The sequence below is a fragment of the Nothobranchius furzeri genome, chromosome 2 (genome assembly GCF_043380555.1).
Source record: "Nothobranchius furzeri strain GRZ-AD chromosome 2, NfurGRZ-RIMD1, whole genome shotgun sequence".
In the NCBI taxonomy this organism is placed as follows: domain Eukaryota; kingdom Metazoa; phylum Chordata; class Actinopteri; order Cyprinodontiformes; family Nothobranchiidae; genus Nothobranchius; species Nothobranchius furzeri.
This window is the reverse complement of record NC_091742.1, coordinates 14,374,457-14,397,886: the sequence shown is the minus strand read 5'-3', so window position 1 is coordinate 14,397,886 and position 23,430 is coordinate 14,374,457. Positions and strand designations below refer to the sequence as shown.

Below are 23,430 nucleotides of genomic sequence, written 5' to 3'. Positions count from 1 at the left end.
TGCCCTGAACCGGTTGCAGGTTGTCCAAAATGCCGCTGCTAGGTTTTTAACAAACACAAGCCGACATAGCCATATTACACCAGTCCTGGAACGTCTTCACTGGCTCCCCATCACATTTCGTGTGCGTTTTAAGATATTGATGTTTGTTTTAAAGCCCTACACGACCTAGCTCCTCCTCATCGGTCCGACCTGCTGACTCCCTATGTACCTACTCATATGTTGAGGTCATCTACTGCTTTGCACTCCCCGGATGTCCTATAAATCACGAGGTGAACGTGCGTTTGTCCATGCTGCCCCCATGCTCTAGAACTCACTGCCCATTACAGTTAGGCTGGCATCCTCTCTGCCTGTTTTTTAATCTCGTTTAAAAACCTACTTCTATGACTTAGAGATTCATGCTATCATATTATGATTTTATAGTTTTTATTGTTGTGTTTTGTCTTCTTATTGTTTTTTCTTTTTTGTTGTAATTGATCGTGCCTGTTCAGCACTTTGGTCAGCTCCCATGCCGTGTCTTAAATTGTGCCATAGAAATAAAGTTGGTATGGTAAAAGCAACTAATTATCCAGCTTTTTCTCCTGAAAAGCTAGTTGATGAATTACAAACCTCATCATGCGGATCTTTATCTAAGATGAGTTCAAACTAAACTTTATGAACTCGGTATGTAATCAAACATGAAGATCATCCATCATATCGGACATTAACTGGACCGCTTCTTTAGGCTTCTCCTCCACGACCCTCATCATCGTGTTGAGGAAAATGCTCGAGGGTCTTTAAAAGCGCCTCATGGAGCTTTAACGGCGGCGGTGGTTACGACTGGTTCATGCTGACATTATGGATGGTGGGGGGCTGTGGTCCGGTCCGTTCATGCGGCTGCGCCGGCCGCCTCCGGGACTCTGCTCAATGTGATTAATGAGCGTTTTATCTAAAGCATCCATCATACACAGAAACAGGCTTCTGTCTGTGTGTGTTTGCGTTGATCTGCCAGGGTCGGCCCCCTCGCTAATCTGATTAAACACAGCACCAGCCTGGATTCACGGCATTTCTGCAGAACGTGCCTGGAAAATAAATACCTATTCCATGGTCTAACCAGCGTTTCAGCCTCGTCATCTGGGATTAAGCCCATCAGAGATGTTTAAGGATGCTTCTGTGGAGCATCATCTGAGCGAAGACAGGAGAACACTCGATTCTGCCAGGAAGTTAAATTTCTAAGTTATTTACCCCTCCCTTCACACTTAAACAGATTTATAGAGAAACCAGTGGAGGAGGAACTATTCTGCTGCTCTCTCCACTTTAATCAAATACAGTGAACTGGGTGGTATCATACTCTATTACACATGGCCTGGTTTTACACCTAGTGTCTGGACATAAAAGGCTCTATAAAACCTGACGCTTCTTTCCTTTTTCATTTTTTCCCACTACTTCATGGCTTCTGGTTTCCATTTTATTTTCCAGTCATGGATCATTGGGTTCAGTTTCCAGAGAGCTTCTCCATCAGCTCAGTGCATATTGGATGAAATAGAAATAAGAGAAAAACACACTCGTTTGGTTCCTGGTGGCACACTTACAGGTTTGTTTGCACTGCTGCCTCACAGAAAGGTTGCTAGTTCAAATGTTTCTTTGGAGGCTTTGTGTTCTTTTCCAGTTTCCAATCAGGCCAAATGACACCTGTTGCTCAACAGGTTCTAGAACAACTTTTTAAAACTGGTATCTGGTCTTTGAGTCTTTATGTAACAGTGAAACCTTGTTGGGGCTCACAGTGTCCCAGGAGCCCTGATTAATGACCCAACACTCCATGCATACATCCATTTTCATTCGCTTATGCAGAGTCGGGTCGCGGGGGCAGTAGCCTAAGTCGAGAGGCCCAGACTTCCCTCTGCCCAGCCACTTGGGCCAGCTCCTCCGGAGAAATCCCAAGGCGTTCCCTGGCCAGGTGAGAGACATAGTCCTTCCACCGTGTCCTGGGTCTACCTTTAGGCCTCCTCCCGGTTGGATGTGCCCGGAAAACCTCACCAGGGAGGCATCCTGACCAGATGCCCTAGCCACCTCAACTGACTCCTCTCGATGTGGAGGAGCAGCAGATCTACTCCGAGCTCCTCCCGGATGACCGAGCTTTTCACCCTATCTCTAAGGGAGAGCCCAGCCACTCTGCAGAGAAAACTCATTTCGGCCGCTTGTATCCGCAATCTCATTCTTTCGGTCACTACCCAAAGCTCGTGACCATAGGTGTTAAGGAGTGTGCACATACAGCATGCGCGCCTCGTGCACGAGCCTACTATTGAAGCTGCCGTTACGCTTTTGGCCTGAGGGGGCAATCGCGAGCATAAAAATTCAAAACTCCGTAAAGTCCCTTTAATGTTGGGGTGTGGCACAGACTTTTGGCTACATTTGACACTCCGAGCCACCAATGTTCACCAACAAGGTAAATGTGGTTTTGAATTGTTGGACACCTTTTAATTGGAGACTCTAAAACTGACAGTGTGTGTGTGTGTGTGTGTGTGTGTGTGTGTGTGTGTGTGTGTGTGTGTGTGTGTGTGTGGTCCTAGACAAACACACACTGCAGTTGTTTTTACCAAAAATATAAAAAAGATTTATTTATTTTCTATATTTTTTACCTTTTTCATCTTGATGATGAACGTAACTGAATGCATCTTATACGGTCATAGGTGATGTCATTCCTGTTTTTCTGTGTCACCTGAAAAGGTTAAAGGTGAAATTGGCGTGTGTGTGTGTGTGTGTGCTGGTCTTTTTCCACCAGCCTGCTGCTGTTTGCAACAGATAATTGTAAATGGCTTTTGTCGATCCAGTCACCAGAATGAATGCGCAAGTGAATGAGAGGCGGAGGCTGTTAAACCTGCAGAATGGGAGGGTGGGGGGTGATGTGCAGAGGGAGGGACGCAGACAAAAGGGTGAACGCGAGACGGCATCCCGAGCTCACATAATTTACAGCAGCCCTCTCCATCAGATGAGGATCTATAATTGAAATGACAAAAAGATGCATCACCGAGTGGGTTGTTAGTGTTGGAAGCTATGAATTTTAGCTCTTGTAGACGACTCGTCTCACATCCCTGCTCTGTCACTCATCTATGACTCACTTGGGGTTTGTCGCGTTAAAGGGTCTCACTCGTCTTTTCAGTAAACGTGCCGGGGTCTCTAGTATGACTGAAGGAATCCCCGCGAGTCGCTTTCTGGGGAGAAACAGCTCCGGTGCTCCTGTTTCAGTGTGTGTGTGTGTGTGTGTGTGTGTGTGTGTGTGTGTGTGTGTGTGTGTGTGTGTGTGTGTGTGTGTGTGTGTGTTTGTGTGTGCGGGTGTGTGTGTGCGTGCGTGTGTTTGTGTGTGCCCGTGCATGTGTGTGCATGTGTGTGTTTGTGTGTGCACATTTGTGTGTGTGTGCGTGCATGTGTGCGTGTGTGCGTGCATTTGTGTGTGTGTGTGTGTGCATTTGTGTGTGTGTGTGTGCGTGCGTTTGTTTGTGTGTGTGTGTGTGTGTGTGCGTGTGTGTGTTTGTGTGTGCCCGTGCATGTGTGTGTGTGTGCATGCGTGTGTGCGCATTTGTGTGTGTGTGTGTGTTCGTGTGTGCGTTTGTGTGTGCCCGTGCATGAGTGTGTGTGTGAGTCTGTGTGTGTGTGTGTTTGTGTGTGCCCGTGCATGTGTGTGTGTGTGAGTCTGTGTGTGTGTGTGTGCGTGCGTGTGTGCCCGTGTGTGTGTGTGTGTGTGTGTGTGTGTGTGTGTGCGTGCGTGTGTGTGTTAGCCCCTAATTGGCTAACGTGTAAAACGGATTCTAAAAGTGAATTAGTTGCAGATTTACATCCAGTGAAAATGTTGTGAGTTTAAATCAAATCCATCCAGTGGCTCATGAGATATTGTAGCTCAAACTGGAGGCGATACTTAAATTCAACGTTTAGAGGATTTTCTGTCTGACAGCAGACTGTTCCACATCAGCGGGATGTAAAAGCCTGGTCCAGAGCTGCAGAGGTCAGAGAGCATCAGTTTGTGTTTTTCTTAGATAGAGGTGACCTGATAGATGGTGCGGACCGATGAACTGGACACTATTGATCTGAACTCACAGGAACCTTAATCAGTAGAGAAGGGTAAAACTAATGATCTAGAATAGTCCGATACCCTCTTGTGTTATTGGATTTTAAATCTTTTAAGCACAACAGAGTCCATCGGGGTCTTCACAGCTGAATTAGTGCCAGAAAGGTCCGGATGTTTGGTGCATAAGGCATGGTGCGGGCATGTTGGTGGTAGCACTGTTGCCTCGCAGCAAGAAGGTTACAGCTTCAAATCCCAGCTGCTACCATTCTGCAGAGTTAAGATTTGTGGGTTTTCTCTGGGTGCCCCAGTTCCCACCCATAGACTAAACACATGTACCCACAAAAAGATGCTCTGGATAAAAGCTTCTGCTGAATAAATAAACACGATTGTGTGAAACGTCATTAAAATAAGATGCTGGGAAATCTTAAAAAGTCACCTTGAAGGTTCTTGAATTTGTAAAAAGTCTCAAAATGGTTTTAGTTTATTTTCATCTGTAAAACTGTGAAGGTTGAAAGTAGGATTCTTTAAAGAGCAAGTCACCCACTTCCAGATTCTTACTCCACTTCCACTTCCTGTTTGAAAAATGCAACAAATGCTGTTGTCTAGCAGACCGAGAGGGCGGAGCAGCTGACAAATACACACACACAGGCTCACAACTACATTGTGACATCATATGGTACCAGCTAATGTTCTAGGGTACCTCTTAGCCAATGGCGATGGCAGATTTCAATTCAAATGCAGTGCAGTTTTTACCTGACAACGACACAACACTGACAGTTTTAGGCAAAAAATTTACATTTTAACTAAAATCCACTAAAGTGCAAAACTATTGACTACACGTGTCTGCAGCACGACTAGACACGCATTTATATAGTTTATCGGGGAGAAAAAAGTAGATTTGGGGGGTGACTTGCTCTTTAAATGTTTTCTGGTACATATTACTAAAAATCGTTCTAGGTTTATCATTTTAAGGGTTTATTGTTAAGTTCTATTAATTTACTTGAGTCTGTGTGTCTTCACAGAAAAAGATGACGCTAATCCACCAATATACAAGGTAGGAGTTCGTGTCTGTTTCTCGTTTTTATGCTTTACGATGTTAAAATCACCTTCTGCCTAAACGTCGGATTGGTTAGTGATGCTGCTCTCCACAGGTGCGAGGTGTGATGACGCTGAAGTTAGGCTCCATCAAAGCCCCCCGCAGAGAAAAGAGTGGACAGGTCCTTTCTATGGACTGGCTGCCTCAGAAACCACACAACATAATGGCTGTTGGATTCTACGATGGTATGCAGCGATGTTCCCGGTGAACGGCTTCTGACTCTGAAAACGAACACACGAGTCACCTGTAGCTACTCTCGCTCTTCTCCTTTCAGCTGGAAACACTTAGTTTGAAGTTGTTTTGTGTTCTGAGTTCTTGTTTTTCTTTCCAGGTATCGTCGGTTTGTGGGATCTTTCAACGAAGTCTGCTCTGCTGCGAGTGCGAGAGTCAGACAGGTCTTTGACCCTTCTGCCTTACAGGTGCATACTTGCTCATGACCAAGCGGTGAGGGCTCTGACCTTCTGTGCTGCTTCCAGGTAGGTTCTTCATCCTTTGTTCTGATATTGATGTGTTAGAAAATTACTAGAATCGGACAATACCAATATGTACTAATATACCGTGCATCCCTGCTTAACAAACCTGTTGTTAAAGTAAAGTTAAAGTCCCATTAGTTGTCACACACACTGATGTGTGTGTGAAATTTGTTCTCTGCATTTGACCCATCCCCTGGGGGAGCGGTAAGCTGCAGACACGGCCGCGCTCGGGAACCATTTGGTGGTTTAACCCCCTTAATGCTGAGTGTCAAACAGGGAAGCATTGGGTCCCATTTTTTCAAAGTCTTTGGTGCGACCCGACCAGGATTTGAACCCTGACCTCCCAGTCTCAGGGCGGACACTAGCACTAGGCCACTGAGCTGTTGAGACGCTCATGCAGCTCTGCAGAAAACCTAAAATTCAGAGGATTTTTTTGCTTCGTCAGATCGGATTTTAATCAGCGAGTGATAAACAGGCTCCTGCAGGGATGGATGAGCTGCTCATTATGTGATTGAACTATTTAATCAGGTGTTTTGGAGCAAAGAATCAACTAAATATGCTGGATGTTGGTCTTCCAGGACCAGGGTGGGTGATCCCTGCCCTAGAGGTCCCAGTAATGACCCCTGAGGTACTCTGGGTTTTACTGATATGAACATCTGAACTGGGGGTAGATCGATGAATCAGGCCGATATTTTTTTATATGTGTGTATCGGCCGATTTTGGTAAAGCCGATTTAAAGTCAGGCACATCCCCGGGCAGTCCGCTGGTGCAGCAGAATTTACTTTAAATGTATTTTTTACATTTCTGAATTACATCTGCTTTAATAAATGCTCTAAAAATCATTTCCTACTAAAACTTCTTTCTTTCGTGTTTTAACACTGATCACAAAATAAAAATCAATCTTCAAAAACGGCTTCAGCTTCTAAACGTCTGTGCATCAGCTGATCTTGCCTTTGACATTTCTGCTCTCATTAGCAAACTAAGTGTGTATTTTCCTCTGTTTTATGCTACAGTTCCCTCCTAAAACGTCCTAATGAGGCCGTTTGATCCCAAACAGGCAGCGCTGAGTCCAGCACCAGTTAATACAGTTTATTTTCACATTGGATCATTTTCACTGCAGAAGTGCCTCTGGGAAACGAATGTTGTCAGTAGCAACGCAGCATCACTCATCTGTGGGAGCAACTGGAACTAATTCAGTATAAAACATGACCTTCTGGACACTTTTTCTCTTCTTTGCACCACGATTATTTAGTTTTTAACAGTAAAACGTGTACTTGAATGAATAATTTGATGAATTCTCTTTGACTTTAGAATGAATTTCATGTCTGGATGAGTGTTTTTAATTAAACCGCCTGCTAATAAAGCAGCCATTTCTATTTTCTGCCTTTTCTTCTCAGAAGCGAAGTGAATAATTTGTCATATTTTCTCCTCTTTTGCTCATCCACCACTGAAACGTGTATTGATTTCCGTGTCGTCATTTGTTTATGGCAGACGCTCCCAGCAGATCTTATCGATGGAAGCAGGAATGATGGATTTTACCTTAAACTTTGCACTAGAATGAAATTTCTCATATTCAGCCTTTTTGGTGCTGAAACAAACTTTCTTTTAAATCCCTGATATCGGTGTCTGTCTCTCTTTCCGTCTCAGACACCTGTTGGCGACAGCAGGTGAGGACCGCTATGTGAAGACGTGGGACCTGAGGAGACTCTTTGAGCCCATCAAGGTCCAGAGACGATATCTGAGCAACGAGATGTGCTGGCCGTTGGATATGCCGGGGGTCATGAAGGCCAAAGATTTAGCTTTCGTGCCGTAAGAAACCACCTCTGTCACAACTTTTATTTGCATTTAGAAAAGTGCAAAAACTTTTAGTTTGTAATTCAGTTATCCAGCTCAAAGGACCAGGTTATGATAGGGATTTATGATCAAGAAATAATAAAACATGAAATTTCTATAGCGTATTATAAAGCTGTGGTCCGTAGTATGACATCATCAAGGAGAGACGGGGAGATAACAGCTAGAGCTCCCACTCTTGTTCCCCCTCCCCTTTGGGAAGGAGCTGAAGGCCACGTCTCGTACCGCACACAGAAAGCGGAGCTAACAGTGAGATGTAGCGAGACCCCTCTTTTCCATCAGATGCGTAAAGCCTGAGTTATGCTTCTGCGTCAGTGCGGAGACACGCAATGCCATTATCCATCCTTGCGGGACTGCTGGAGAGCCCCGCAAGGACGGACGGAGTCGAGCTCGCTTTTCTAAACCTCCGTCCGTCGAGACGGAGAACGCAAGCTTGTGATTGGTCAGGACGACGCTGTTGTCTACACCGCCGCCATTGCGCCCTCAAAAACATAAAGAGAGCCGAGGATAACTAGCGGCAGGCACGGAGAAGCTTGAGGAATACCTCGCGAAAAAACTCTAAAAACATGAACGTTTCATTCCCCCATGACTGGAGGAGTGAAAAGATACGCAGCAAGCGTTTTATTTGTAGACTGAAATGACAGGAAACGTGGGTTTAGAGGTTGCGAGCGCATGAAAAGGTGGAGGAGAATGAGAGACAAATTTATCTGTGTTAAAAAGTCTCTTATATACAAAAAAACACAATATAAACACACTATGTTGGACCAGATACATGACAGGATACCACAGAACAGCGCTACACCCTCTGTTGTCCTGGCGGGCAATTGCTTTGCAACACTCCCCAGGAGACGGAGACGTCTGAGGGCAAAACACCTCCATCCGTGCGTGCGTCTCTCCCTGTTGGAGCTGACGGAGAAGCATGACTCGGGCTTAAGCGTCATGGAACATACTTTGCAACAATTAGCCGCCGTTATAGTGGATGGGTTCCTTTCCACGGGCCGTGAAGCATCCCCGTCCCAGAAGCATAAGAACACGTTTCAAGTCTATTTTTTTTTACACATCAAACCCTATAGTTCACATCAGGCCAGACAGGAAGTCAAATGCAAAAGCAGTGTAAAACAACTGGAAACCTTCAAAATAAAAGTCACATGCAGATTTCCAGTTGCTTAACTAGTAAAAAAAAAAGTGTGTTGTTTTCTGTGAAACCTCATAGCGAAGGTCACCAGAACAGAAAATACACTTTTTGGATGCATGCAGCCATCTTTCTCCTTGCTTGCTATTCTGTGAACCTCTGAAATCACGCGTATTGTTGCAATTCTTATGTGATTATGAGATCTCGCAGGACTAGCTTTCACAGTCATTTAGCGCCTAAACACTTCCTGTTGGGAGGGAGCTCAGGGGTAAATGGCCTCTGTTATGTGGCACACCGCTCACGCGTCTGGTGGAAATGAGAGGTAGGGTTGAACGATTAATGATTTAGCTCCAAAACACAAAAGATAAATCCCTTTTCGTCAAGGTTAGCTTAAAGTTAGCACTAGCTTTAGTGCAGGCCAAGTTAGCATTCAAGCTAGCTCTAATAAACGTGTGCAGTATACTGTAGCTTGTGATACGGTTTGAATTTAACTGGAAACTGGTTTCCACATGATGTAAGTTCAGGCAGACATGTGATTGCACACTTCAGTTCAGGACCTGAGAACAAAGTCTTGGTTTTACCGATCGGGTTCGTTTGGAGGCTGGTTTTTAACATTTAAAATGTTTATGTTGTCATTTATGCTCAGATGTGAACTTGAAAATGTCTGGGTTTTCTGTAAATAACCATGTTGTGGGCTATTAAAGCCAGTAATGGTGACAGGGCTGTACGTGGAGACAACTGAGGACTCTAGGTCAGAACATCGTTTGTTTTTGGGATTTAAGATCCAAGAATTCCAGTTTTCCACCCAGCAGTTGATTAAAAGTCTCACCAGATCCAAAACCAATCCAGCTAACTTTCTTAGCTTAGTCAGTATTCATTTATTAAGTTGTAAAGAAATTTGTGTGGATTTTGTTTTAGGCATGGTTCCATGGGAGTCCATTTCCTGGACCACAACCTGAACACCTACTTTGCTATTTCTCGGAGCATCGCTGTGTGGGTGAGTGTTGGATATGAGCAGGATTACCAATCCCAAAACAATCTCTCTGTTTTTGTAATCTGAATCATGATAAATTAGTAATGGAGATTACAAAGTAAAGGCCAACTAAAGCTGATTTTAACCTGTAAACGTCTCATAGTTCACTTCGTGGCTTCAACTCTTTTTTGAGTGTTTTAATATTTATGTTAATTTGTTTATTTACAGGTGACACCTGAAAAATGAGAATATGATTCAAAGTCCATTTATTTCAGTAATTCAACTTTGAGACACTTTTAAGGCTCGGGAACCTTTTACAGCTGTTCTGAATAATTAGATGTTAGATTGAGAGAAAGTTGAAGCTTTGAAAATATTTAAATAGAGATTTGGGGTTTTGCACGATAACCCGCATTAAAGGAGCTTCACTTTATCTTCTGGTATTTTTAGAAATTATTGAAAATCTAAATGTGCTTTTCATTTAATTAACAAAGACATTTTTGAGTTAGACTTTGTAGAACTGATCCTTGAACTGTTTTCTGACTGCTGATTGGTCTGTTTGTGTCATTCCAGTCACTCTCTTACTCCGAGTGGGTAAACGGTGTGCTATCAGCTGACGCGCTCGGTGAGGTGATTTTCACCTTTTTACCAGTGGTTCAGTACGCCGCTCCTCACATCAAACGAACAATATTGAAACGATTTGTAAGTAGAAATCTGTTCTTTCCTCGTTTTTAGCCCTTTTTTGTAACAAAGCTGTTATGATGTGGATTAAATGGCCTACTTTACTGTTGATGCTGCTGCTGGGTGCTAAAGCTAGACAAACCATATTTGATCATTAAAAAAACACAAACAGAGCGCTTGTACTGTAAAAACACATCAACAGAAACAAAATTCAAACCTTATTGCTCAAACAAAGTAACTTTTTCTGGAAGTACATTTTTTACTCTTAGATGATTAATTGTGTCACTACTTGATTCCACCCACTCTGGTCAAAAGCCTTTTTCATCCATGTTTGGATCGCCATGCTGTTCTGCCCCTGCGTTTACACCACTGCCTCTTGGGTAACTCCACATCTGTGAGCCTTGCTAATATCAGCACCCATGCAAAATGCACTCTTGTTTATCTAGCGCTACCTCTCAGAATACATTGATGTTACGTCAAATTTTTTGGGCTATTTCTATTACAAACAGACAAAATCATAATTGTCACTGTGAGATCACAGATTCAAGCGGCTAAAATGAGTTTTCTCTGCATGGTGGCTGGGCTTTCCCTTAGAGATAGGGTAAGAAGCTCTGTCACCCGGGAGGGGCTTGGAGTAGATCCGCTGCTCCTCCACATTGAAAGGAGCCTTTTGAGGTGACTCGGGCATCTGGTTAAGATGCCTCCTGGACACCTCCCTGGTGAGGTTTTCCGGGCACGTCCAACTGGGAGGAGACCTAAAGGAAGACCCAGGACACGCTGGAGGGACTATTGGCGCTTACACTTTAGTGTCGGCACGGCCCCAAAAGGTATCGAACGGCGGGGTCGCGCTCTCCGTCCCGGTGGGGGGGTTGCACACATTCCACTGCTGTTTCTCACTAGTATCAGCTGATGGAGGGCTCTAGTTTCCTTGCGCCGTTCGTGTCAGTGGACACGGTAGGGTCGGGGAGGGGGGCGGGGCATGACGCTTAGCCTGGCGGGCCGCCAGGCTTATGAAGTGCTGGGGAAGCCCTGGGAGTCTGATGCTTTTGTTATTTTGCTGGAGGTTGTGCTCCCAGGGATTTTTGACCCTAATGGCCATCCGTTGGAAGGTCTAGTTTTGAACACAAAAATAGTGCTTGCTTGCAATGATTTAGGTATGTACATCGACATATAAATTTTGGACAGTGGGTTTCCATAGACTCCAATAACACGTTTTTGAAGAAAAATGGGAGGTGGCCACCACCGCCATTTTGACCGTGTCACAGGTTCCGTCAAGCCCAGACAATTCCACAAAAGGGAAGAGAGGTGGAGCTGAGGGTGGGGCTGTAAGGCTGGGATCGACTGACGACACCCGGTCAAACTAGCTACAAGCTAACCTGAAGCTTACCCAAAGCTAACACGGAGGTGGGAGCTAAGCTAACGGAGGTAGCAACCTAGCTACAACCGGAGTTAACTGTGCACAACACCAGAGCTTCTGAGTCAGAGATACGCCGGGCTGACCGCTGGGTAAACCCGGGTGGAACACAGAGGTCTCCGAGACCTCCACAAGCCGGCAGCCGCACAGCAGACAAGCGCCGCTGCGATCTGAGATGCGCAGAGCTGCCGCTGGGGAGAACCGGGTGGAAAACATCGGTTTCCATTCAGAGCTCCACAAGCTGGCAGCCCGCGCAGCAGACAGAAGCCGCGATCAGACAGATGCGCCGAGCTGCAGGGAGGGGAGAAACGGGTGGAAAACATTGGTCTCCCGAGAGCTCCACAAGCTGATAGTCGGAACCCAGCTCCACCAACATGTTATATTTCAACCCATTTTCTAAAGTGCAGCATTATGTTAAATGCACTGGGTTTTACCCTATTACATTTAAATTTCATGGTTAAACAGTACATGTTAAAATCTTAGCTCAGCTCGGCAGTGACCTAAAATACATAAAAATAATTTTGCTTACCGAAAAAAATGAAGTGGAGACTCCTTGGACGCTCTATTAGTGCAATTAATGCCACAGCAAGTCATTTTGTCCAACAATTGCACAAATAATATCCAAAACAGAATACACAAACACAGAGACTCAAAATCCCGGAGCAGTTTCCAAGCCAGACTGAGGCTCTACTGAGGCCTTTCCACGGAGCTAGCTCTGTGGTCACGTGGGTCTGATGCTCATTAATTATACAGAATTTTAGGCTCTTAATACACTTAAACAGAAGAGTGAGAAAAAAAATTCACCCCCCTCAGAGTTGTCATGAGTGTAAACTAGATCATTTAAACAAAAACATGTTTTGGTACCAGGCTGTAAACATGTTTATTTCTGCTGTGAAATTGGTGTTTTTAACATGGGAGTCAATGAGGATTTGCTCCCTTCCGACAATAGCCCCTAGTGGATGAGGGTGGAACTGCAATTTATTTCATTTCCGCGTTTGCTTCAATTTTTCAACCGCTTTGTGGGGGCTTGGATATGTACTGACCCCTATTGCCAGGGAAGACACACTGTCACTTTAAAAGAAAAGTCTAGAAAACCATCTCTAACCAGAAAAAGACTGGAAGCCCGTCTCCAGCTAGAATAAAAGATAAAGGCTTCTAGAACATCATGATGAGACAACAATGGAGCTTTTTGGTGAATTGCAGCAGCTCTATGGCCACAGACACAAACGTTAAGCAACCAAGGAAAACGTTCACAAATGTGGACCTGCTCTGTTGAATCTGTTCTGAGTCCAATAACCTCAACAATATGAAGACCTTCTGGAGAAGTGGGACATCTCACTTGAATGGGCCAGTTTATTATTTATTCACTATTCCATTGAGCCATGATTTGAAAGCGACTTCTGACTTTTTTAGCTTTTACTTTTGTCAGTTTCAACTTATTTTGGTCTTTTTTTTTTTTTACTATTTCTTTAACAACAGCTTCATCCACACCTGTTTACGTTTGATTGGTAAAATTATAAGTTGAAGTAAAACCAACCAACCTATCTAACTGTTTTTCCTCAGCCTGCGTACTTCACATCTAAGATGTTACGTGATGAAGCTGAAAATGATCACGAAGGTCCTGAAAAGGAGGAACATGTTGCACAGGAAGGAGGTGATGCTGCTTCTGAGGGAGGTGGAGTTAGAAACGATGCGAGTCGTCCTTTGATGGGTCCGACGTACAGAGATGCTGCTAAGAGACACCTCGTGCAGTTTTCTGACTTTGATATGGTACACCCATGTTGCTCGGTTGTTTTGGATGCAAACACCCATTCCTCTTCTAAAATCATTTGTGATTGCTATTTTCTTTATCTTAGTGGTGCTGCTGTATTCTTTGTGTAATCATTTTGTCATACCTCTCTCTCTGACTTCCAGACAAACCTTGAAAGAATAGAGAAGCGAGCTTTGTGGAAACGCATGCAGAGCACAGAAGGAAAATTAAAGATGGATCTTGATGAAATGCCTTTGACCGCGCTACACAAGGTACAAACATTTTAGCCGTCTTCATTTTCCTCTGGAAGGTAAATACCAGAATGACAGCTGAGAGTCGTGTCCTCCTCTGATGGGCAGCTATAAAGTCAGGCCAGCTGTGATGATGTGGAAAATGAGGAAAAATTGTCGTTCTCAGTGGGAGGAAGAAGGGGGAGATGGAGAGCAACCATTTGAGAATGTGATGAGTCTAATTTCAAGAGTTGAGGGCGTGTCTTTGCCCTTCGGGGTGAACGGATCGACTCGCTTTTATAGGAAAAACCCTTAAAATGCCTCAGTTTTTGTCTGAAGGTAATAAATGGAATAGGGAGGGAGACGGAGAGCATGAGCCGACAGGGATCAGAGAAAACAATGAACAAACACCAGAAGGATTTATAGTGATGGTGGGAGGAGGTTGTTTTATTGACTTCCGGAGGATGACAGCTGAGTCATTCAGAGAGAAAATGTTTTCTATTTATATCAAAAACTCCTATAACTGTTAAAACTAAAGAATGTGGTGTCCCTCAGGGATTCATATCCGGTCCACTTGTGTTTAGAAATTATCGCAAAAACAGCGTCCATGAAATGGCGTCATGTTTTCATTCCTCAGACTAAATAACGAGCATTTTTATCTGATGTCTGAAGTTTGAAGCTGTGTTATTATGTTATTTGTTTATAATATAACATTATTAAAAATATTTTATTCTTGTGACAACCAGGGCAGGAAGTAGAGCCAGGCTGGACGTAAGATGTTAGTCTGGGATGTTGTCAGAAGCTAATGCAGGAGATGGGTGCAGGAGACTGTTTCCATGTTCAGCCTGCATGACACACTCAGAGTGACTGATGATAATCAGAAATAAAATTTTCTCTGCTGAATGTTCAAAAACAATATTGTTCAGAGTCTGAAAACGGCTCAAGGGAATAAAAATTTCACACCCAAAAAAGTTCATGAGGAAGGTCCATTTTTACCGTTCTTGATAATAATAAAATTTTAAATTATAACACCCTTTACATCAAAATGTCTCGACATTTTGTTAGCCAAGAGTTACAAAACAGTTTGTTTGAAATAGATGCAATAAAATAAAAAGTGAAATAATGTGTTAGAATATTTTTATGTCTGAGTAAAATCACCCGACAGTATTTAGTAAAGTAAAAACAATTAGGTCAAACAAACTTACTGGGTTTCCCTCAACAAACATCGTGTCGTCTACAGATCCCAACACCAGCTGTAGATTACATCCCTTCCAGGAAATGCATCCGCTTTTCCCAGAACCTTCCCCTAAACCATCCCTTCCCTGTCTTCAGGTACGGTTCAGCCCAAACATGAGCAGCCATCTCTGGCTCGCCTCTGGAGGTCAGACAGGTCTGGTGAGACTTCACTGCTTAAGGAGTTTGGTCACCTCTCAGTGCAAGAAGATGATTGCTGGCACCCAGACTCAGTTCAACGCACTCTACTCACAGAAAGACCAGAGGGAGGAGCAGCTATAGCAGCAGAAGGTGGATCATGTTGTCAGGTTTTATCCAGATAAATATGTTATGTGTCAGTTTGCACAAAAATACCCCAACACCACTACATGTGTAACGAGAACTGGGCAAATAAAAAGCACTGAAAAGCTAAAGTATGTTCCCAAAGTAAATAACAAATCTAAATTAGCGCTCAAGCATGACGGAGCAGGACTGTCCTCCTGTGACATCATCATCACTTCCTGGTACAGGTCATTTAAACCTTGAAATTAGCCCCGGTCTTCCTGGACGGCTGCTTAGTTGATTGGTTTAATGAAGGTGTTCCTTTTTATTATTCGTTCTTGGTCACACAAATTCTACTTTTCGCTCTTAAGTATTCTTTTATTTAATGGCGTATTTGTATAAAGCAATCCTCCTCATCATCTCTAGAGGATTTTATGAAAAAACTGAGAGTTTTAGCTCAATTTGTGTTTTATTTATATATTTTTTTATTTTAGGAGCAGCAAACAAACTCAGGCTACATCATTTTGAGGAAATACTTGAATTTTTTCAGGTTTACATTTAAAATAGACACATTTTATTGTCTTTTTCTGTTGTTTCCATCTTGTTCTGCAGTGATATAAATGTGTTTTTGTAAAATATGCTGGAATGTGTTTTTACACCCTTAGAAAAACAGAGAAACTGTGAATTATAGATGGTAGTTTCTCTGCTTTGGTGCAACTATATCCAGATTAAATTCATGGTTTTAAGCTGATACTTTCAGAAAAAAGAGGATTGTGTCTAAAGTTATTAACTGATTTTATTATTAGGACTTATAAATATGAAGCAACTAAAAGTCCATCACCTACATCTGTTGGTACTTTTAAATGTTGCACAGACAAATGTTCTTCCTGCTGGACTGTTGCCGCAGATGCCTTTCAAATAAACCAGCCATCATTCATGTCCACGCTTTTTATTTCACTTTGCAATAAGAACTTCTGCAGCACATCATAATAAAGCTTCACAGCTGTGACGTGTGGTTTTACGCAGTTTCACACTTAACCGACTTTATGCAGACCGATTGTACAAGAAAGATAAATGTATTTACACAAAGTCAGACACTGAAAAATACACAATATTTACTGTATTTACAACACGCAGACAGAGCATTATCGTCACAAACGGCACAAAAATGGCATTCTCAGACATTTCAGAACAAAAAAAAACATTTTCTGGAATTAAAAACATTTTTAGAGAGTAAAACTTCACAAAGCCTCTACAGAACGTCACCATGATTTATAAAACCTATTAACCCATCATAACTGTTGGGTTTGTTTGCATTTTTATTCCAAAACAATACAAGATCTCCTTAAAAATCCAGTAAAATATAGATGCATATTTAGTTTTTATTCTTTCATTAATCCTCCACATGGCTTGTCAACATTCTCTGATTGGCAGTTGAACAAGAAACGTCTCATTGTGATATTTAAACAACAGCTAACAACCATGCAAGTGTTTTTGACTGAACGAACAACGTTTTCACAATCTGCTGCTTCTTCTTTACGACATCGACACCTAACAGAAGCACGACGGAGACGTCGTCTGCTCCCATGGCTTTTTTCACTAAACAATTATTTAGAAAATTATGATTTTTCCTTTGAATTAGCAGAATTATTAAGGACTAAATACGGCTTGCGTGAAACTTGCTCTGGTCTTTAGTTAAAAGCAGCTAACGTCTTGTGTTTCAGTTCCTGGAAGATGAATAAAAAACTTCCACAACTTCTCCTTTAATGTCTCTTTTTCTGTTAAAAGGTTCAAAAGCTTTAAGGCATTCTATGGAGTTTAATTTATTTCTTTATAAATCAATCAAAAAAGCACTTCAAATGAAGGATGACAAAGTTTCAACCAAAATTTGAAAAACTGCAAACAAAAAGCGCACCTGAAATACTTTTATTTGTCTATAAAAGACTGAAATACAAGTCAAACAGTGATGTTTTTTTTTGTTTGTTTGTTTGAATCTAAAAAGTTTTGCATTCAAAAAGAAAAAAATTTATTTTCAAAGCAAGAAATTTTGTTCACATACTTCCTTATTTGCTCTGAAAACTTTTTAAATAATCTTTTTTTGTTGGAAACAAGAGCCAGTTTTGTGGGCGGGGCATTTTGTAGGTGACCTCTTTTTATTGGCCGGTGTCGCAGAAGGCACTGCAGTGGACAGAAGACAAAAACAGCAGACGAAACATTCCTATGAATGTGTACAAGTATATTCACAACAACATTCTCTGGTTTTAGTTAAAAACCGTTGTTGCAGTTTTTCAGAATTTGGTTTTATGTCATTTTTTGTTTGACGTTTTATTTATTGATTAATCAATAAAGAAATAAAATTAACTCCGTCCTCAGAAGATTAATTCCATTATCTGAAATATTAATTGGTTAGAGTTAGCTCTGAGTGACAGGGGACACTTCTTTTAGGAAATTAATATGACTATTTGGGATATTTTGAGATACAAGAATAAAAGAAAAGATGCATTACGATATATATTGAAAATGTGTCAATATCGCGATATCAATGTGTGCAATATAAGTATCTCTGAAGTGGTTCAATAAATGATCAATACATCTATATCTATTTTTATTCTGATGCTGTGAAAACCTAAATGGTGGCACAGTTGGTTGCACTGATGCTTAGCAACAAGAATGTTGCGATTTCAAATCCTAACTGTTGCCTTTCTGCGTGGAACTAGCAGGTTCTCCTTATGTAAGTAAGGGTTTTCTTTGGATTTCCTGGTTTCCTCCAACAGACCGAAGTCTGTTAGGGTAATCTGTTAGTGGCTTTTGATTAAAGCATCTGCAAAATGCATGAATGAGCAATGAAGTTGGGTTAATGCTGGTTTCACCTCTCAGACACCTACAGTGTCTTCCCCCAGACAGTTTTACAATCCCTCACACCTTAAAACGCGACCTGAACTCTTGATATGTTGATAAGTTAACTCACAGAACAGACAGATGGGTGAAAGCAAGTTCACTTGTTTCCTGTTTAACCCTCTCAGGCTCAAAATAAGTTTTGATAAAAGGACAAACAAATAAGTCCTTCAGGGGTACTTCTGAGTAAAAAAAATGCTCATGAAACACGAATGTGGAGTAACCAGGTAGGTAGGTTTTAACATTGCAAATCTGCAATGCCTGCCTCCAGAGGGTTAATGGTTATAAGAATGTCTGCTGCATGACTTGCAGAAAATGGATGGATAGTAACGGCTGCAGGAAGCCGAGGGAACGAAGGCATGTGTCGTAGATGGATGAGTGTTGGGGCGATGAGGGATAGACGGGACGGATGATGGAACAAAGCACAAATAATCATCCATTCGTGGAACTAAATCATTTTCGCCCTCAGACCTGAAGATCCAGTCATACGGAATCAGATGGATGATGCTTTCTAGTCTTCACTTCCTGTTCAAACCAATGTCATCACACAGCAGATCTTAGGTAGACTTCTCTGAGATCCAACAGACAAAGTTGTGTAATAGATTAGAGTTTTCTCACTTTATATTTCATATGTTGTTTCATTTATGCAATTTTCACAGATTAGGGTTATTTAATTTCGAAGTGATGTTCTGCAGAAATGGCCTTACCATAACTAAGTGGGCAGAGTCTTTAGAAACAGGAAAAGTCCTCTGGCTAGCGCAGCATTCTTAGCTAGCCAAATTGTTAATGTGCTAGTATTTTATTTCTGGTTTTTAAAAGTACTCCTGCTCAAAAAAAGTTGCACTCATGCATTAGAGTGATGTTTTTAAACCTGGTAAATGGCCTGTATTTGTATAGCGCCCTCTTACGGTTCTAGACACCCCCCCCCCCCCCCCCAAGGCACTTCACAACACAATCAGTCATTCGCACGCTGGTGGTGATGAGCTACGATGTAGCTACAGCTGCCCTGGTGACGCACTGACAGTGGCGAGGCTGCCGAGCACAGACGCCACCGGTCCCTCTGACCACCACCAGCAGGCAAAGGGGGGTTAAGTGTCTTGCCCAAGGACACAGCAGCAGAATTCTCTGGTCAGAGCCGGGATGGAGTCTGCAACCTTCTGATCACTGGACAACCCGTTCTACCTCCTGCGCTACTGCTGTCCCAGTTTGTCTACAAGTTAGCCTGAGGCTGTTATTTTAATTTATTGTTTGTTCCGACCAAATGTAAGAATTACACCGCTAGTGTACACGTGCCGTTCTTACACATTGGTGTGACCTCTTCTACCAAGAGTTGTTTCAGAATAGAATGAGCAGTTAATTGGTTACTGACCTTGCTAACCATCAGTATCATTTTGGTCAGAGGACTACTTCCTGTTTCTAGAATCTCCGCCTACTTAGATCGATGACAGCGACTAGCATGGTCGTTATCATAGATAAATACCAAATAGCATCACGATTCAAAGTGTCTGAAGGATCTCTTATTATCTGATTCCTCTCACTTTATCTTTAAATGTACAATTTTCATTATTATGGCATAAAGATTCAGCCCAAGTTTACCTCAAATGTTGAACAAAAACTGCCTTTTAAACCAGAATAAAAGTTCTAAACTAGGAATTCTTATACAAAATCCTAGTTTTTACTCATGGGCACTTGTCTTTAGTTAATCAATCCAACTATTCTTTTATTGTGATCTCTCAGTTGTTGACTGAACCTCGGTCTGGTTTGGGTTTTTTTTTCTAAGGCAATAACAGTATTCACAAAATTAAGACTTTTTTACATCGTGAAGCAATTCTGCTAAAAATGTTGGGAATTTATCAAAGTGCACAGATTTTATGTCACACCAATAAACCTTGAAAGTGCCTTAAGCTCTGCACGATTTTCATAATAAATCATGGTAGCCCCACTGCAAAGTTAAATAATTTGTAGAAAAGTCCTACCAGGCAGTGTTTTTAATCTGTTTAATAAAACAATCTAAAAACCAACAATGCTGTGATTCCCATGTTCAATGCTGCCAGCAACCCTAAAGGACTGTGTTAGGAGTCATGGCAGTGAAAATAAGTAACAGGACTGGTTTGAACTAGGTTTTGGCCCTGTCTACACTACTCCAGATATTCCAGACTGATTTATTCTGCTAAAAAGGCTGAAATACCCTTAATGTGCTGCTAAATATCAAAATACAAAGATAGAACATCTTAGCTTGGGTAAAAATTCTCCTAAACTTAAATTTCTCTTTTACTCACTTTTATTCTATGGCTTTTAATTCAGTCTAACTTATTCTGTTTTTTCCTTTTCTTTTCTATTTGTATTACTCAATTTTAATGGGTTTAGTTTTTATTTTTGATTGTTTTATTATGTGCACGGCATGAGAGCACTTTGTTTGGCTCTCATGCCGTGTTTAAATATGCTACAAATTAACTTGGTATGGTATGGTACTCCATTTGAGGATTAGGTTAAAGAGAGACCAAGTGGAAAAAAATGGGAGTAACCTTTGGATTGTGACTTTTGTTTCTCGTATACAAAGCAACAATGGATTTTATTAGACACAACAGACTCCAGTGTTGTTTCTGGAAAGCTCTGCATCTCCTTTTGGATACGCCAAAGTTGGAGTTGCAAATTTTGATTGAAACCCCCATTTTTTCTACCCAATAACTGAAAAAAATCTTACTTTTCAACAATATCTGTTGTAGTGTGGACCAGGCTTTAATAAAAGACTATAAATGTGCTTAAAATTCACCAAAAGATTATTATGCTAGTTACGCTAGCATCTCACTGAGCTTCGACCATTTGAGAATAATTGGAGACTAGTTGGAGAAACACTGAGACAAAAGTTCATCAGCTCTGCATCAGCCGAGGTATTCCTTGAATTTGAAGCATGTAAGCGGTAGTCTAACGCTATTGGTTAGTTCTAGTTGACGCTCAGTTTTCTATAGGGAGCCTAAGCCACTTCCGCATCATGGGTCCCCGGAAGAGCAAAAAAATTAATGCAAGTCAACGAGGCTAAAAATGCTATTTTCTAATCCGCTTTGCCTTACGCTCTGGATCAGACATATGTTGTACTGCAATTTAAATGAAAAGTAATGATGGGTACTTTGAGATTTATCAGCTTGAAAAAGTTCAAAATTACTATGACTACAAACTAGAAATCGGTATGTCACACATGTGACATCACTACATAATCTCCTCTCCCCTAGCGTAGCTGCTACTTACCACATGGCCAGATTTATGGTGGTTCTTTCCTTCTGTGGAAAGTTTGCTCCGTGTCTGGTTCGATGATGTCACTTTCGTGAAGCGCATCTGTAGTCCTGGACTTATTTACACCCAAAACCTAAAATAGCATTCCCCCTGTTCGAAAATAAGCACGTTCTTTGTATCAAAATGTGTCTTTAAAATTCACGGACATCATATGTGAAATCCATGGCACATAACAAGCGGAATTAGAAAATAACGTTTGTAGCCCCGTTGACTTGCATTCATTTTGTCGTTCTTCCGGGGACCCATGATGCGGAAGTGACTTAGGCTCCCTATTGCACGGAGCTCTGCGGGGCAGGGGGCGTGATTAGCAAAAAAAAAAAAAGAAGACATAATGCTTACATTATATCACAGTACATGATGAGACAATGACTTTTACGGATTTCTGAAGAATCATATTTCTGAAACTCCGGAAAGATACTTGAAAGCACATTTTCAAAAAGTTTGACATTTGGTCGGATCACATGTGGCACAAGACATAATAGCAGATACATGTAGCTAATTTCTCTTCTGTATATTAACCTCAAAGTGTCTCAATTTGATATTGTTTATTTTATGTATAATGTTGTCGTCCGACCTCTCCCAAAGTCATCTCACATTCTGACTCACGGAAATTAACATGAGAAGAGTTCTAGAAGGGTTCAACATTCTCTGCAATTGTTTCAAAAGTAAACGTCTGATGCAAATCTTTTCAATATTTTGAAAATTTCTGTGACTGGCTCAGGAGAAAAATTGGGAATTATTCGATGCTTTTATGCGTTTTTTGTCAGTCGCAGCTCAGTGAGAAACTGGTTTTAGTCAACTATTATTTATTATTTCTGTATTTTTGTTTTTCACTCACCTTTAAGGCAAATTATCACACGTATTTTTATTCTTTTAATTTATTTTTATGGCTGCAGAAACAGATTAAAATGACTTAGATTTTCCTGAAAGCTTGCTTCAAATAAAAGTTTAATGCTTTTCTCTGTGTGACGTATTAAAGGGATATTCCTCCTCTGAGTGGAATTTATTCCGTAGCCATATTCCCCAAAGCATTTTGTAACGAGCCCAGTCATTCTCCTAATCTGGCAGTACTCCGTTAGCATTAGCTTAGCATGAACAATGTAAGTGAATGGCAACAGTTAGCATTTCATGTGAAAAGTCTTGGAAATTTTTCTGGATGACTTCAATAGTCAGATCAACTGCAAACAAAATTATAAGTAACATGAAAGTATAACAGGAGCGGATTTAAGGCCGGACCACACTGCGTTTTTCAGCTGTTGCACACGACTGCTCCCGACACACTGTGAGGACTCCAGAAAGGTGGCACAAGATTTCAGCCAAACCAAACAACTTCTTGCTGTATCAGAACATACTAACGTCACGAGCGCGCCCCTGAAAAGCTTACATCGATTAAAGCCGACAGCTAACCAAAACAACAAAGCTGAAAAGCAAAAAAGTGCCGCCATTAACACTTCTTTATTAGACCCTGATACGAAGTGGTCCGTGTGTTTCTGTGTGTAGCTTCCACTCTTGCTAATGTTGCTAATTCTACTCTTGTTTTGTACTCTCGTCACTAGCTGTTTGCGTCACTTCCTGGGTGTATTTTAATTGGTCAATTGCAGACGGGAGTCATAAGTTTTCAAGCATTGTTTGAAGACTGTTGGAGGCTGGCTGGTCGTGGGAGTGTTCAGTAAGCTGTTGCTGAGCCGGTCGCACTGGATGGCCACGGACTTGTAAATCGCCCTCATGTTCACCAGTTTTTGTCAGCTGATGTGCAAAACGCGGTGTGATCCGGGCATTAGACTAGGGACTACATTACTACACACCACCCACTGTAACTTGTGGTGACCTGTAAGTGACTCAGTCTGCCAGACGTCACGCTGCTAGTTTGCAGTCAATATGATTATGGATGTTACCAAGAAAAATTCAGATCATTATTGAGTTATTTTAATGACTTTCACACAAACTGCAAACTGTTACCATTCACTTCCATTGTTTATGCTAAGCTAAAGCTAATGGAAAACTGCTAGATTAAGACTATGGCTGGGCTACAAAATGCTTTTTCTCACTCATCTAAATCTGAGGAACATGACAACAGTGGTGGAATATTCCTTTAACGTGATAAAACAGCGTAG

General features: G+C 41.7%; 1 protein-coding gene across 3 annotated transcripts in view; it reads left to right on the top strand.

Moving 5' to 3' along the window:
• Positions 1–15,921, top strand: part of gtf3c2 (general transcription factor IIIC, polypeptide 2, beta) — a 29,723-nt gene extending 13,802 nt beyond the window's left edge. For all 3 annotated transcript variants that reach the window (XM_054748161.2, XM_070544359.1, XM_054748160.2), the window contains exons 12-20: positions 5,062–5,093; positions 5,191–5,320; positions 5,467–5,611; positions 7,256–7,417; positions 9,510–9,588; positions 10,135–10,263; positions 13,220–13,426; positions 13,571–13,678; positions 14,969–15,921. In XM_054748161.2, the coding sequence (XP_054604136.2) occupies positions 5,062–5,093; positions 5,191–5,320; positions 5,467–5,611; positions 7,256–7,417; positions 9,510–9,588; positions 10,135–10,263; positions 13,220–13,426; positions 13,571–13,678; positions 14,969–15,151 (1,175 nt within the window). In that variant the 3' untranslated portion in view covers positions 15,152–15,921. The remainder of the gene's footprint in view (positions 1–5,061; positions 5,094–5,190; positions 5,321–5,466; positions 5,612–7,255; positions 7,418–9,509; positions 9,589–10,134; positions 10,264–13,219; positions 13,427–13,570; positions 13,679–14,968) is intronic.
• Positions 15,922–23,430: the final 7,509 nt, after the last annotated feature.